The sequence below is a fragment of the Pteropus medius genome, unplaced genomic scaffold (assembly GCF_902729225.1).
Source record: "Pteropus medius unplaced genomic scaffold, Ma_sr-lr_union100, whole genome shotgun sequence".
Classification (NCBI taxonomy): Eukaryota; Metazoa; Chordata; class Mammalia; order Chiroptera; family Pteropodidae; genus Pteropus; species Pteropus medius.
Window position 1 is genome coordinate 28,438,900 of NW_024351730.1, and position 15,214 is coordinate 28,454,113.

Consider the following 15,214-nt stretch of genomic DNA (forward strand, 5'->3'; position numbering starts at 1 on the left):
AACTGACCCTGACTCTAAAGAGCCAGGTAAATATTCAAATATTTGCTGAGTACTTACAATGTATAGAATGGCCATATTATTTATCATATATATTAGGACACTTTTAAATAAGAGTCATTGTCAATAATTGTAGTGAGACAACAGGTTTAATCTGAGAAAACTAAGACATAGTGTTGTTATCCCATGCCCACTGTTTATGGAATGAATGGAAAGACACATGGTCACTGGCATTTAAATCCCCATGATAAAGATGAGGAGTGAAGTCTGTATTCCAAGGTAATAAGGTCTGCAGGTGATAAGTACTAGGAGCACGGGCAGACAAAAAATGTTCCAGTTTCACAATTCACCCTCTTATCCATGCTGATGGAATCATATAATTTAGTCTCAGATCAAATATTTCTATAATGCTTGATAAACAAGCTGCCCGAATCCTTTTTAAACACTTCATTTAGATAAATATACTTCGCTTATAAGCTTTTATAGACATAGAGAGGAGGATAAATTGACTAAATGCATTCCATGAATTCTTGTATATTTTAAAAAGATTATACATACTTGTACCGAATTGGTTTTAAAGCATTCTAAACATTCTGAAACAATTGAGGATTATAAAGTACAGTTTACAGTAATAAAATGGAACTATTTGCAAATTTTCAGTGGATACATTTCACAGAACCTATAAAAATAAAGAACATGTATCTTCCAGAAAACACTCACAGATTATCGCCATCAAGGAATTAAAGTTGCCAATGTTAAAACACTCCCGGGCGACGTCAATGAAATACTCAATCATTCTTGCCCGGTGTTTCTTCTTTACAGGCTGTATAGAGAAAAAAAAAAAAAAGGAGAAAGATTATCCAACATGTGGGCACAACGGATGTAAAATAAATATAAAAAAATAATACAGAGCTAAGAGACAGAAAATTCATTTTCTCACCATGCAGATCTCTGTAGCAACCAAGTAGCTGAGGCGATTAAACCATTCCACATAAGCCTCTAAATTTCGTGTTTTCTTTCGTTCACTGTAGCAACTCTATAGGGAAAGTAAAGTGAGCAGATGAGTTGGAGAAAACAAAGCATGAATTAGGCTCCCATTTTTATTAGATATAGGTCTTTATTCTCAGTTTATGGATCAGGAGAGCTTTCTAGGATGGAGGTGTTGGGGAAGGAGGGGAAAGGGCAGGAAGGAAGAAGGGTGGAGGAGAGAATGAACGTAATACTAACATTCTTGACTCTTCCAGTAGAAACATCAAAATCCCATAATGTAGTCCATTGAACCCCTACGGTCTAGAAATGTACTTTTATGCATTCATGACAGTGCCCTTCCCAACCACTCCCCCCGTCCCCGCCCCCCCCACCAAAAACTATTACTCTGAGTGAAACTGTCCTCAGAAGCATAATTCAAATGAAGAAGAGTTTTGGCTGCATTTTAAAACAATCAACTGATTAACGAGATGTAAACATCACCTGCTATCAGCATAGCAAGGAGAAGATGAGCGTGCAGGGAACTAGAAATTTTTTTCTTAAAATTAAGTCTAGGACAAAATTTTGGAGCATAATGTAGCAAGAAACGAAATATCTTCCAGGGTAGATAAACGGAAGTCTACATCATCATGGTCCTTAACTGAGTAAATGACACATCAGTCAAAAGCCAAAGGAGTTAAGCTCATCTCGGAGTTCAAGGCCAAGTGCAAACAGGTTAATTATATTCCACTTTCCTTCCTTCCAAAAATAACGAATTAACAAAAAAGTACACTAGCTTTCTATTGATTGCAAAACCTAATCATCACTTCCTGTATGAGGGAAACTATTCTAAGGCCGGAAAACAGCTGCTGCTCCGACTCCTAAAGAGGAGTTCTCTTTAGTGGGTGATAAGAGTCTTTGCCTGATAATTCGAAATACTTCTGGAGATCTCTGCGGGGGAAACTTCGTATATACATACATTGATTTTTACAGTCTATGCCCAGTGTTATTGTCTTTAAATGTAGGCTTCACTCGGGCAATAAACCTGTCATGAGGATTCACCCTGAAAAAGAGGCCAGGCCGTAAAGACCTTTACTCACCACGCTGGATGTGCATCCTGTCTTTACTGCCCCTGCTATTGTTGAATCATGAGCAGAGTATTTTCTTTCTGACTTAATCTGCTGAAACCATTATGCTTTTATCTCATACCCGCATCACCACAAAGGTCTGCATCTACTTGCTTATTAAATTTCCCAATAAGGAGGAAGAAGAGGCCCAGAGTTGGTCATAGGGTAAGAATATTATAAAGGCACTTAGAGATCTGACAAGAAAAACTGCAATGAATTTGGACATAGATGTTGAAAAAAAAGTTGCGATTTTAAAACCTAAAACAAAAAGTTCCAATTTCTTTCTCCTGTACCTACTATCATAGGCTAAGGAATTCCATTTTTGATTTCAGGGGGCTGGCATTTGGGGTAGACTGATTACCTTATCGTTGTCCAAAGGGTCCTTCTGCACAAATGCCTGAACAAATTCTTCAGGCCCAATGTAATTGAGCCTTTCCTGAAACACAAACCCAGCAGGTCAACAGGATTAGAGAAAATGAGAAGAAATGGGCTGTCAACTCTGTTTATCGGCTTTTAGCACTAACCCCTGCACCCCCCTCCCCGCCCTTTTTTATGCAGTTTGTAAAATGAGCCTTTAACCCTAAGCAGAGGCAATGTTCTGCTTAGGTCAACACTACATTAGGCTGCGAAAGGCTAAATGAGTTACGGAAAAATTAATTAGAAGGGGAAGATGAGGAAGATCAATCAACTCTTTGCCCTTAAGTCTTGTTTAGTATTTATTTTAAAGCGAATTCCCAGAATATCAGAAACATTTATTTATATTCAAATGTCTAAACAAAACCAGTTCCAGCTATTTCATAGATTATTTCCCATTTGGATTATTCTAACCTCTCCCGTGACATTACTGCTGACAAATGCACTGTCTAGTTGCCAAGGCAAACCAAGTCTGTGGTTGAAAAAGAGCAAGGATGTCAGCAGTCTTACCAGCTCTATGTGAGTCAGCTGTTGGGCCATTGTGTAAGGGTCACTGCAGACGGTAATGATGTCCCTTTGTATGGACTGTGGCTTGGTCTTGAGAACTGTGAGCCGATCTGTAGATGTGGAGCTGATTTTTGCCAGGACTTCTTCATACTGGCTGAGTGCAGCAAGTTTGCGGATTAGACACTGGATCATCTGCTGGACGTTCTTCCTATATGTCTGCCGGGGAATAAGCAAAGGATCATATCCTGGCTCTGCACATCTATCTTCACCACTATGTGAACTCAGACTATGTACTTAAATAATTTTACCTTGATGGTGGAGAACCACCTTGGTCCAGGGAAGTTACAGGAGGATTCAGCCTAGTTCTAACAGTTTAAAAGATATGCATATACATAAGGCGTCTTTTCATTTCTATAAGATTTAGTTATTTTCTCAGGCTGCTCTTAAGAGCACAATTCGGGTTGGGCCATGAGAACACTGCGATGACATCTGAGATGAGCTACTGAAGGAATCCGGTGTAATAAGAACCACATATAACTAAATGTTCTCTGGGCTGGCGTAGGAATGTACTGGTTTAATTTTGGATTAAATTTAAATTTAAATTTGGATTAACATGAATTGATCTCAAGTGGTTGTGGTTGAGATCAACCACGTGGATCTCAAGGAAAAGAGCATACTTTTCCTAACACTTTTTCTTTAGGGTCATTGCCTTCTTAATGTCCCCATCCCTATCATTCCCAATCTCATTAGTCTCAAGGCACAGACAGCTTCCTGACAAAAATACACTATTACTTCCCACTTGCCCCTCAACCACCTTTCTGGCTTCCACTCATAACATGGGTGACCACAAGGACACAGTAGATGTTCACTTTTGGTGTCTGACCTCCACTTGCCTCAGGTCCATTTCTTTTGCATTCAGGCATCAGTGTTAAAGTTCACAATCAAACTCTTCCACATGGCAATTCTCCCGGTAATGCTACTACTATCTGCTACCTTATTTGCTATTGTATCATGCTACAGCCACAATGCTTAAGAGAAACTGATTTCAAAAGCAATGTATGTATTACAGATCAATGTCAACTCCTTGAATTTTAAAAAACTTGTTAAGTAAAAAAAAATAACTTCACAATCAATCAATCCCTGGAGTACAGTTATCACGATATGAGTTATTAAGTTCTTTTATTCTTCCTTTTCTATTCCAAAATTGCCAAACAAACAACAATTATCCTTTTTGGTAAATTATCAGAGAAAGGCCCACGGGCTGATTCAGTGCCAGCACGGTCTTTAGATTCACAGCTTCAAAGGAGGGCAGTCGTGGGGAATTTAGAAAGGCCTGTTCATGCTTCACTACCTAAATAGCTCCTTTTAAAAGGTTACCACAATATCATTTTCTGAGATTAATTATCTGAAAATTAAATGGCACCTTACCTACAAGTATAAAAACCACATAATTTTACAGAGGCAATTTGGCTACCGGAGTATATCACAAATACTCAAATGAATAGATATTAGCATACTTAAGCCAAAGAAAATTATGAATACATCTAGAAATGATCAATTCTCATAGTCAAGACAAAAAAACATACACAGCCTTCTTTTTCTTTTCTTCTTCTCTACTTGTCTGGTGTATATGCCACTGAGTTCTTTTAACTGGCCCATTAGATAACCTTTATTTCTCACTATATTCACAGACCACCCTAAAATCACGAATGAAATACCTAAGTGTTTAAAAAAATTGAACTGTCAAAAAAAAACTGTCTTTCACATAACATTAAGGTTATCAGTTTAGAAGATGGTATCTATTTGGTAATATGCTCGTCACTCAAAGAAAATGGCCCTTTTTTTGGAATTCGAAGCAATTCGAGGTTGAATTGAGGGCTACTTTAAATCTCTTGAAGGGGAGTGAGTGGCGGCAAACGGGTGAAGAGAGGCAAAGAGTACGAATTTCCCGTTATGAAATAAGTCAGTCATGGGGATGAAATGTATGCCATGGCGACAATAGTTAATAATACTGTATTACATATTTGAAAGTTGCTGAGAGTAAATCTTAAAAGTTCTCATCACACACAAAAAATTTTATAACTGTCTAGTGACAGATGTTAACTAGACTTATTGTGATCATTTCATAATATACACAAATATCAAATCATTATGATATATACCTGAAACTAATATGTTTTATGTCATTGATACCTCGATACAAATAAATAATAAATAATAATAAATCCCTCGTCCCCATCTCCCTTGTCTCTTCTACTTTCATAATTTGAGTCACATTGAAAACCTATGAATGTAAAATGATTTCTTCAGTCTCCTGTTTCAATTGTCATCATAAATGCTCCCCAGGTGATTCTGATTTGCAGCAAAGTGTGAAAACCAATGCTCTACTAGCATATCTGGTAAAAGATCCTTATTCTACACTGTAAAAAATGCTCGTTTAGGGAAAAGGTAGTAGAGAAATATATAGTCGAGGATTCGGCTAGCGAGCAAAGCGGGGAAATATAAGGGGGAAGTGTATACGAGAATGTGGGAGGAAGCTATGCAAATAACAAAGACCTAGTCTGTGTGTGTGTGAAAGATCACGCATATATATGTGTGTGACCACTTTAAAAGTTTCCTGCTGCCATTTGACTCCTTAAGAAACAAGGCTTTGTGTTGTTAAGCATGCTTCCTTACTGAGTCATGAATTGCTAAATATGTACTTATTCTTTTTTATAACTTCAAATGCTGGTGACAGTAATTACCTGGAAAATAAAGATAGAACAAAGACCAGACCCTTAAGAAAGAGAAAATTGCATTCTACCCACTATAGTCATTTGTCATGTAATTCAATCATTAATTTTATTTCATGTTTCTTGCAGGCAAGTCCTAATAAACCACTTCATTTTGGGCAAACCCCCAGGGGCTAAACATATTAAGCCAAATTATGTGGAACTGTCCTAGCAGATTCAGAAGAACCTGACTAAATTATATATGGGGCACACCTGGATTCATTGACTGCCAAAAAAAAAAAAATATCTGTAAAGTCCCAGGCAAGAAGCAGCAAGCCCTAACCCAAGCCCATGCTCCTTCCTGTGGAGGGAAATAATTTTTAAGTAGAGGAAAATATTTTTTTCCTATTCCAGTAATTGAATAGGAAACAATCTGTTCGTTCATTCATTCATTCAAATATTACTGAGTGCCTATTAAGTGCCAGGTACTGAGCTAGGAGTTAAGGAAGGCATGGTGGACAAAGCGGGTACAACATGGAGTCCAGTGGGGACATATAAGCCATAAAAAGGCAAGTAATTACTAATCACAGAGTGCTATAAAGAAAAGGGTGGTGAAAGCCTATAACGGGAGGGGGTGTGTGATCATGGTTGGGGTTGTGAGCGAAGGTCTCTCTGAGGAGAGACACTTAAGCACATGATGAGTAAGTGAGTGGCATGCCAAATAAAGAACTGAGTAAAGAACATCCACAACAAAATTTTAGAGCTGAAAGGGACATTAACACAAGAGTTATCTCTCTGATTTCTAGAAATAAAGAAGGAGCGAGGCATTTAGGGACTTGCCAAAGCACACACAGATCAACCAGATGCCAAGTGTGGACCCGATTCTGAATACTGGATAGAATTAGAAGGAACAACATCTCATTGTGAAATCCAACCTGATCAAAGCAGGTAACACCTCACCACTCAATCCTTAGGTTAATCAATTCCTTGATTAGACTTGGCTTATGTTCTCATCTCTTTCCACAGGGAAAGCCATCTGAAAATCTCTAGGGTTATCAAGGATTTGTTATTAACACAGGAATGCTGGTAAGACTCCAGGTCAGAAGGCTGTTTGGCCCTTAGCACAGTTCCACCCAACCCTTGAGTGGCTTGATCTTATTTAAAAAAAAAAGATCAACTGGCCCATACAGATAGAAATGATCTCCCTCTCTCCCATGACAAGAAGTATAAGAAACCATCCATTTGGCACCTTCAGAACACTAACTTTTTATTAATGTTTATTAAAAAAAAAAAAATTTTAAGGTGTTCCTTTTGGAAAGGACCAAGTCACCATTCCATCTTTTAAAAAAGCAACAGAGGGAAAGTTAGCTGACCGCCATATCAGGAACCTATATACAACTTAACTGAAATGAAGCACAGACTGACTCAGGGCTTAGCCTTCATATGAGAAACAGTTCTTGTGAAGTCACTAATCTTTTGAGCAGCTTGTTATCAACTGAGGTCACTGAGCCAGCATTGCTCCTGCCCAGCAACCCAATAGCCAGCCCTTCTAACAAGAGATTTACTACAAAACTGCACTGTGATGCTTAACTTTGCCTTTGTGAATGAGGGACTGACCAATTCACACCTTGCTAGAAACTGTCACACAAACTGGCAAAATGATTATAACAGAGATAACTTGTAAAATGACTGTGGAAACCACTCCTTAGGCCTTATGAAAATATGCTGTCTTCAGCAGCAGGGCTCAATATAATGTCATAAGGGGACAGTAAAAGGGTTAATTACATTTTCATGAGAACATAAGGCAAGCAAGCAAGTACAAATTTTTCAAGTGCTAATATCTTATAAAATTTTTGTCTGATTTTTTTTTTTTTAAGTCAGGGGAAATGGTATTAAAATGCATTCACCAGAAGTATACAGAGTAGACAGGGTGTCCTATTACATGATCTCTACTGCACGCCTCTGAAAAAATGAGGTCTCAAGAAGGTTATTTGCAATTGGAAAATGCATTTTAAGATGAACAAAACAAGACATCACTACAACTGCCGAACGCTTCAGCTATCTTTTTCTATGTGAAAATTCTGTATCTGTGCCTAAGTGACTTGTTCCCAGGAGCTCACCAGTAACACAGAACTACAAAGACATCCTTGCCCAACAAGCCTCAACACAGAATACCAGCCCTCCAGGCCTGCTTCAAAGAGGATAACCTTGAATTTGCTGCAGCCAGTTAGCCCTTATCAAAGGCTCACCTGAGGGAAGTGATATTTATGAAAGGTTATCTAAGAGACTTACTTTCCATCTCTACCTACTGTAGGCGCTAGCCTTGAATCAACTTCCAGGCACCAGATGACTTGTCTTTGTCTTCTCCTCGCACAAAGAACCACCTTTGCTAATTTACACATTAAACCTGTGGCTTCCATTTTTTATCAAGGAGCATTTGTTATAAACACTACACAGAGTAGTTTCCATGATTTTGTTCTATGTCCCCTACACAAAGTCTCTCATAAAAGTTTTTAAAAATCGCATTTAATTTAATGCCCTGAAGAATTATTATGCTTTCTCTTTTTCTGACAGTGAAAATAATATAACCAATTGTAGCTCCCTTTTATTTGGAGCTTACACTCAAATCACAGCATTTTCATCCTACTCGACCAGTTCTCAATATTAGCATATTTGTTTTTTCCTTTCCATGGTACAAACTGTCTATATCTACTTTAAATATATTAACATACTACTTATTATATGTTAACATATCGATGTTATTTATTTTATATCCATTAGTGTTTATATCTACCAATATGATATTTATTACCTAACTTGATATGTCAGTCCTTTTTGGAAGGAAGAAAAGTGTAAATAAAGGAAAATTAAAACACACTTGCAAGGGGGTAGGGAGTAGAACAAAGAGGGTAAAAGAGGTCAAATATATGGTGACAGAAGGAGACTGGACTCTGGGTGGTGAAACTCATATAATGTTATTAACCAATGTCACTCCAATAAATTTAATTAAAAAATAAAATTAAAAACATAAGAGACCCAAAAAAGTACACTTGCAACATGAATCCTGTGCATGAATTGCCATGAATATTCCCCCAAATTAATCACATAAAACTCCAGATCATTCCTCTTTGAAGTGGGATTATAAAATCATCCCCTTTAACACACCAAACAGACCGATATGCTGTGTGGAGAACTTGCCCGAAGGTAAGACAGAAAGGAAGCAGCGGAGATTCTGATGCCTAACTCAGCATCATTTCCCACCAAGACTCTGCCTAAAAGTCCAAGAGGCTGTGCTAAATTCAGATTACCTACCTCCTCGCCACTGGCTATTCGGTGAGCCAGATCTTTTAAGTTTCTCATCATTCTTTCATCCCGAAAATCATAAGGAAATGTTTCTGTCCATTCTGTCAGGAGTTGAAGGATCTTGGGTGCAATTTTTCTTATCTGGTTCTAGGGCGAAAAAGCAAATCTAATTAAGTAAATCTATCACCATGGATAGATTCGAATAAATAATTACTAAAAAAAAAAAAAAAAAAAAAATAAATAATTACAAACAGTGTCGCTGATAAACTTCCACTGCAAAGTCTTTGGGACTGAAGAAGGTCTAGTACCCCGCCCCCAAGTCAATGCCAAGTGCCACTAACTTAAGGCAGGATCTAGGGCTCTTTCATGGTATTGGATTTGTATTGTGCTCTTTATGCCATTCCCAACTCCCTTTGCATATCCATGATACGATTTATGCACCTCAGCCTGGGGATAAGTCAGGGTTACTTAAGGAAACCAACTTCACAACATCTAAGCCACAGAGTTACCAAACCCAAAAGAAAAAATTTTACAGTTCAAAACATAGCATTACCTTATCGCTGCTAGGATCACTTAGCCTCTGGTGCTCAACACATAAGTGGCAAACTTTGGCCATTAGCTCATACGGATGCATAAATAACCGAGAACTGAGTAGAAAGGTAAATATGTACGTTCTCTGTGGCAAGAGAAAAAAATCATCATGGTTAATTTTCTCTAAAGCGAATATCTTTCCAAACATTATACATCTTATTTCATTAAGTTCTTTTGATCACAGTTTATATGCTGCAGTTTCGAAAGTGATGCTTACAAGTAGTAAAACACTGTAAGATGGATGTCTCTTTTACCTTCTCATGTATCTTTTTCTTTAAACCATACTAAAAATAACAGAAGTGCAAGATAAGTTTAGCTATTAAAATTATTCACAGCACATTTTCACATCTATCCTCCAGAAGGCAGAACACCAGGACACATAACTTACTCTCATAAAGAAGAATGAAATTCAGCCGCAAGAGGTAAATCTGACTTAAATATACCACCCATAAAGAATCATGTTCTGTGTCCAAATGTTATGGTAACTCAATAGAAACAAACAAAAAAAAACACCCAACCAACATCAGCTCAAGAAGTCATCAGTGTGTGTCCAGTGTCGCACACTGAGGTGTTTCTGTGCTGTAAGAAAAAGTCAAAGGTGGGCTTTCAAGTAATCTATTTACTTGTCCAAAGGCTAAGCAATCAGATAAAATACAATATCGCACTATATGCTTTTCTTTAAACACATTGTCTCCCAAGAAGCCAGTAATGAAGTAGCGCTTATTTGTCATAATAGTTTCAGACTCCCAATGAAAAGAAAAATTCCATGGGTTCTTTTCTCCCCTTAGGCACCTTTAGTAACTCATAAACACTTACAGAGCTGAACAAGGGACTCTTTTTACTTTTGATTGTAAGTTTTCCCTGTGTGGCAACATATTTGAAAATGCTATGTAACAAATCACACACAGAGAGATAACTCAGTAAGAAATGTTATGTTGAATTACAGTGGCAAGCACGAACTATCCTTTGCACACCAAGGTCATTATTATATTTACAAAAACATGAATTTAGTGTCTAAATATTTTCATGAAATATTTATCAACAACCAGCTGTTGGTTGACAGGGTCAGCTGTAGCATAAGGGAAGGGGAAAAAACATCACTTGCTCCGGAATTAGAAAACCTGGGTTTGATTGCTGATACTAGGAGTGAGACCATGTGCAAATTACGAATTTCAGTTATCTCTCTAACCTCTTGGAATTTGTGTGAAGACTGAGGAAATGTCAATGAATTGCTTAAATTAGAAAGTATTATCTATACAAATGCCAGTTATCAAAGTAAAGCATAAACAAGTATGTCATCTGAGGTCCATTCTATACAGAATTGCACCCTGAATGTAATTCTTGTTCTCTTTGTTATGCATTTTCCCTAACTTCACTTTTCTCAGCCTAGTGATGATCTTGGAAACAAAAAGGCATTAAATATTCTGGGAGCATCCAATGTTCTCTGCCACGTCTATTTAAGGACCAAGGTATATGCCTGAATCAAGCAGGCATATCAGATACCTCCTTCTAGATGGCATCTGATTCCTACAATGTGGTACCAACCCTGAAAACAAATTGATATGGAAACAACTAAAATCTGAATCATACCCAGGCTCAGTTTGATCTCAATGCAGTCAATAACCATATGCTATTTCTTATTAGAAAAAGTCTTAGCGGCCCAGATTTAATTCTGTAGTATCTAAAGCCCCTGACTACTATACCATAATTTCTGCCAAATACCAAGGATGTGTTTGAGAGGAACACGGATACCTACATCCGGATAGTAATCCACATTAGGTACTAGGTGCTGGATGAGTGCTTCCAGAGATCCAGAGAGGAGGTTGTTGTCATGGTAATACAACCCTCCACAGCTGTCTTCTGCAGACTGATAGAGGTTTCGGTTGTAACCGCTGCTGTCAAACATTGCTGAAAAGGGAGGCGTCTGAGGCATGCTTTCCTAAATGAAAAAGGAGAAAACATAGTGTCAGTAATATGCTGTCCAAAAGAAAAGTAAGCTTTAATAGGTAGTAGGCTTTATTTAATAGTAAGGAGCGAACAGGCAGTTTTAAAATAAGTTAGGTTCTGATACAACATCAGAATCCATCAGGAAGTGCATTGCTCTTTGAGTAACACATGTGTGTGTATACTTTTGAGTATCGAGCTCACTCAATGAAATGCCATAAGATGCTTAGATCAAAGAAGCCAATCTGGACTTAAATTCAAGTCTCTGGCTGCCATATTCAGACATCAGTCCTTCACATTCGGTCATAAAGGTGGAGAGAACTGCACTTCACTTCGCTGTACCCCACTGAGGCAAACATTACGCTAAGGAGGAAATGTGTAAGCCTGCAAAGTTCTTTGGGCCATGTATTACATAATACTTAAGAAATACTGAGCTAACCCTGGGCATACTAGGAGATAACTACAACAAAAGTTGAAAAAGTGCAACTGTAAAAGAGGCCTAGAATTAAAGCACACAGTGTGTGTGTGTGAGCGTTTATAGATGTACGATGCCTCAAGAGATTTAACAGTGACTCCCCAGTTTTCACTGGAAGATGGGATGCTATTGATTTTCACCCCTTTATGTCAAATTCTTTTGGGGGGTGGAGGGCTCTATAAAGCCTCAGTTCTCAGTAAACACACGGGCTGAGAAGGCATCTGATTTGGAGAACAAGGAGTGCTGTGACATTCCTCTTCATCTGTGTGCTTTGCAACTCACAAAGCCCTTGTGAGAGGATGTGCTGAGCAGAGGCCAGAGGCTATTAAGTTATTACTTGGATTCCTAGGGACAAAGTTCCCAGCCCTGAGAAGAGACTCCTGGGTTCTGGCAGCTCTTCTGGACAATGGAGGCATTCAGGAGCTGCCCAAACTGAGGGTTTCAGAAGTCAAACAATGAGAGGAAGCCAAACTCCAGCCTTGGGTTGACAGGAACAGGGTGCGTGGAGGCTGCAGGAGGATACAACCTGGGCTAATCCTTCTTTTCAAGATGCCAAAAGCCATTTGAATCCAAATGGGGGAGGGGTGTGGAGCCCAGTCAAAACTGGCACATCCTTCACTCCTAGCTCAACTGTTCCAGCTCTGAGGAATGGGGGCCACAGCCTCACAATATGCGCACATGCCTCCTGCATCGGCAGCAGGCGGCCAGGAGTGGGATGCTGGAAAAAAGCATCCAAGATAAAGCCGACCTGGCAGATGAAAAGGGCATTTAGGGAAAGGAGCATCGAGAAAAAGAAATAAAGAAAAGGTTTCAGCATTTTGTACTCTGTCCCATCCATCCACACACCAGCACTTGAGGAAGACTGTAAAAGGATCCCTAAAAACATAGCCACGAATGGGAAGAAAGTGATCACTCTATCTGGGGAGATCTGTTAACATCGGGGTCATCACTGCTGTGCTTCTCCCCTGCGCAAGTCACAGTCACAGCCAAAGGACAGGAACTATGGAATGTAAACGTTAACACGTGTGCTCCACACTTCATTGGTGAGACCTCCCACGTGGGACTGACGGTTAAATAACTAGGTGTTAACATTTTATAAGGCAATGGACAAGGTATGTTTCTGTCCTCTTCAAGTTTCAAACTTCCTCTGCCAGTTTTCTTTGAGTACGATTCATGTGCAATATAATTGTTAACAAATGGGTTATCTTTGGTAGGAAGAAGAAAAAGAGCCTGTCTATCCTTGCCCAGAGAAACTCAAAATGTCCTTAAACTGGGACACTGGGACCTGAGATGAGAAGCACCTAAAAGTTAGTTCTGAGAGCCTGGAGGGAATATAGATCTAGATTTGGTTACCTGCCTCTGGCTTTAAAAAGCTTTAGATGGTTAAAACCACACAGACCACATGATGTTCTTCATGTACAGGATGACGAGTGAAACTCACTCTATCATGCCCTGGAAGTTTTGTTTTTTGGTTTTTTTCCTGCCAAGAACTATGAATTTTCCTTGATTTCTCCACTTAATTATTCATCACTTCTGAAACCATGGTAATAAATCAAGTGCTTTTGGGAGTTGGCTGACCAGGATTTGGGAATTTCAGAAAATGTTAAAGTTCAAAAGGACCATAAAAATCATCTGGTCCAGGATGGAAAATAGATATTTCACTTTCTAACAGCAGTCAACTAAAAGTGCTTGCCTAAAGGCGTGAGGATGAATGAGAAGGATTCAGAGGCTATAAGTAGGTGAGAGAGTATGTGTCCTAAGTCAGTGGTCCCCCCTAACCTTTCTGGCACTAGGGACCAGTGCTCCTATGAGAATCTAACACCTGATGATCTTAGGCAGAGCTGAGGCAATGATGCTAGCGTTGGGAAGTGGCTGCAAATACAGATGAAACTTCCATGGCTCTCTCACTGCTCACCTGCTATGTGGCCCGGTTCCTAACAGCCCAGGGACTGGTACCGGTGTGCAGCCGGGGGGTTGGGGACCCCTGTCCTAAGTGATTAGCAATGACTACACGATAGTCATGGGAGAAGCCAAAGCCCAGTGCCATCATGATCTGGTCCATTTCCTCGCTTTATAAACGTGCAGACTGAGACTACGGAGAGTTAAGTGAAGACCAGGCTAAGATCACACAGTGATGTGGCCACAGCACCAAGTGAGCCCAAAGGAACTCCCTTGAATCTCGCACTTCTGCTGCCTTCAGGTTATTAACTCTATGCATTAACCCACAAAAAATCATGGCTCACTCACTCAGAGCTCCATTTTAAGGAGGTGGCACCAGAAACCACCAAGTATTTGTAATTTTAATTATTTACTCCCATAAAGCAGATAAGGACTCAGATTTAGTGAAGTCCTCATCTGGCTCTTAACAGCCACGAAAACTTTGGAGTCGTTTACCACCACCGCCACCCCGCCAGTGTGTTTTTCATCTGGAAAATTACTCCCAGTTTTGCTCATCCCTTTCAAAATTCTAAATTAGAACTATCAATTTTCTTTATAGCAAAGTTATTCTTAGAGGAATAGCAAAAGGCTTTTGTATTGGTCCTTGGAAATGTGTCATGCACAGGATTTGTTTCAGGAGGTACAAAATCTCGACACATAGAAAACCCCCTCCAACCAGGCATCAAAAGAAAATATGACAAATAGCAATGGAAACCAAACAGGTAAGTTAATTGGAGTTACAGCTTATTATATCTCAAAATCAATTTTAAGAAGGTAGTATGTCAAAGGTCATTTTCTGTCTTCCAATTTGCCCAAAGTTCTGCTGCTCATCAGCTGATCTGATTTTCCCATGAGTGTTGAACTTGCACATATCAACTGCTGAGACTCAAGTCATTCTAAGAGACGCTTATTTATGCACACTGGTAATATTTTTCTACCTTGCCATATACTCAAGATAGCATCTTTTCAATTCCTTAGGCCCTCTCCCTTCCTTAGCTGTACATTCTTCTACTATGGAATCCTGCGTGCTGGCAAAGGTCTCCACATTCCACAGTCTTTTACTTCTCTGACTCCCCCTCAAGGGCCCTCATCTGTGTAACATGCTGGAGAAGGCTTTGAGAATGTCAGCAGCCACCACCTGTGTAAGGCTACCTGCCTACAAATGCCTTTTTGGATTCTACGGCCACCCTGGGAGACATCCTCACTGTTTTGACTGCACAAGAAGCTGAGGTTCAGAAAAA

At 39.2% G+C, this 15,214-nt stretch overlaps 1 protein-coding gene across 3 annotated transcripts in view; it reads right to left on the minus strand.

The window, feature by feature from the left end:
* The window catches only part of RASGEF1B (RasGEF domain family member 1B), a 590,398-nt gene that overhangs the window by 13,182 nt on the left and 562,002 nt on the right, over positions 1–15,214 (minus strand). For all 3 annotated transcript variants that reach the window (XM_039845559.1, XM_039845560.1, XM_039845561.1), the window contains 7 exons: positions 11,373–11,555; positions 9,579–9,701; positions 9,035–9,172; positions 3,015–3,227; positions 2,452–2,526; positions 938–1,033; positions 718–820 (listed from right to left, as the gene is read on the minus strand). In XM_039845559.1, coding sequence (XP_039701493.1) covers positions 718–820; positions 938–1,033; positions 2,452–2,526; positions 3,015–3,227; positions 9,035–9,172; positions 9,579–9,701; positions 11,373–11,555 — 931 coding nt within the window. The remainder of the gene's footprint in view (positions 1–717; positions 821–937; positions 1,034–2,451; positions 2,527–3,014; positions 3,228–9,034; positions 9,173–9,578; positions 9,702–11,372; positions 11,556–15,214) is intronic.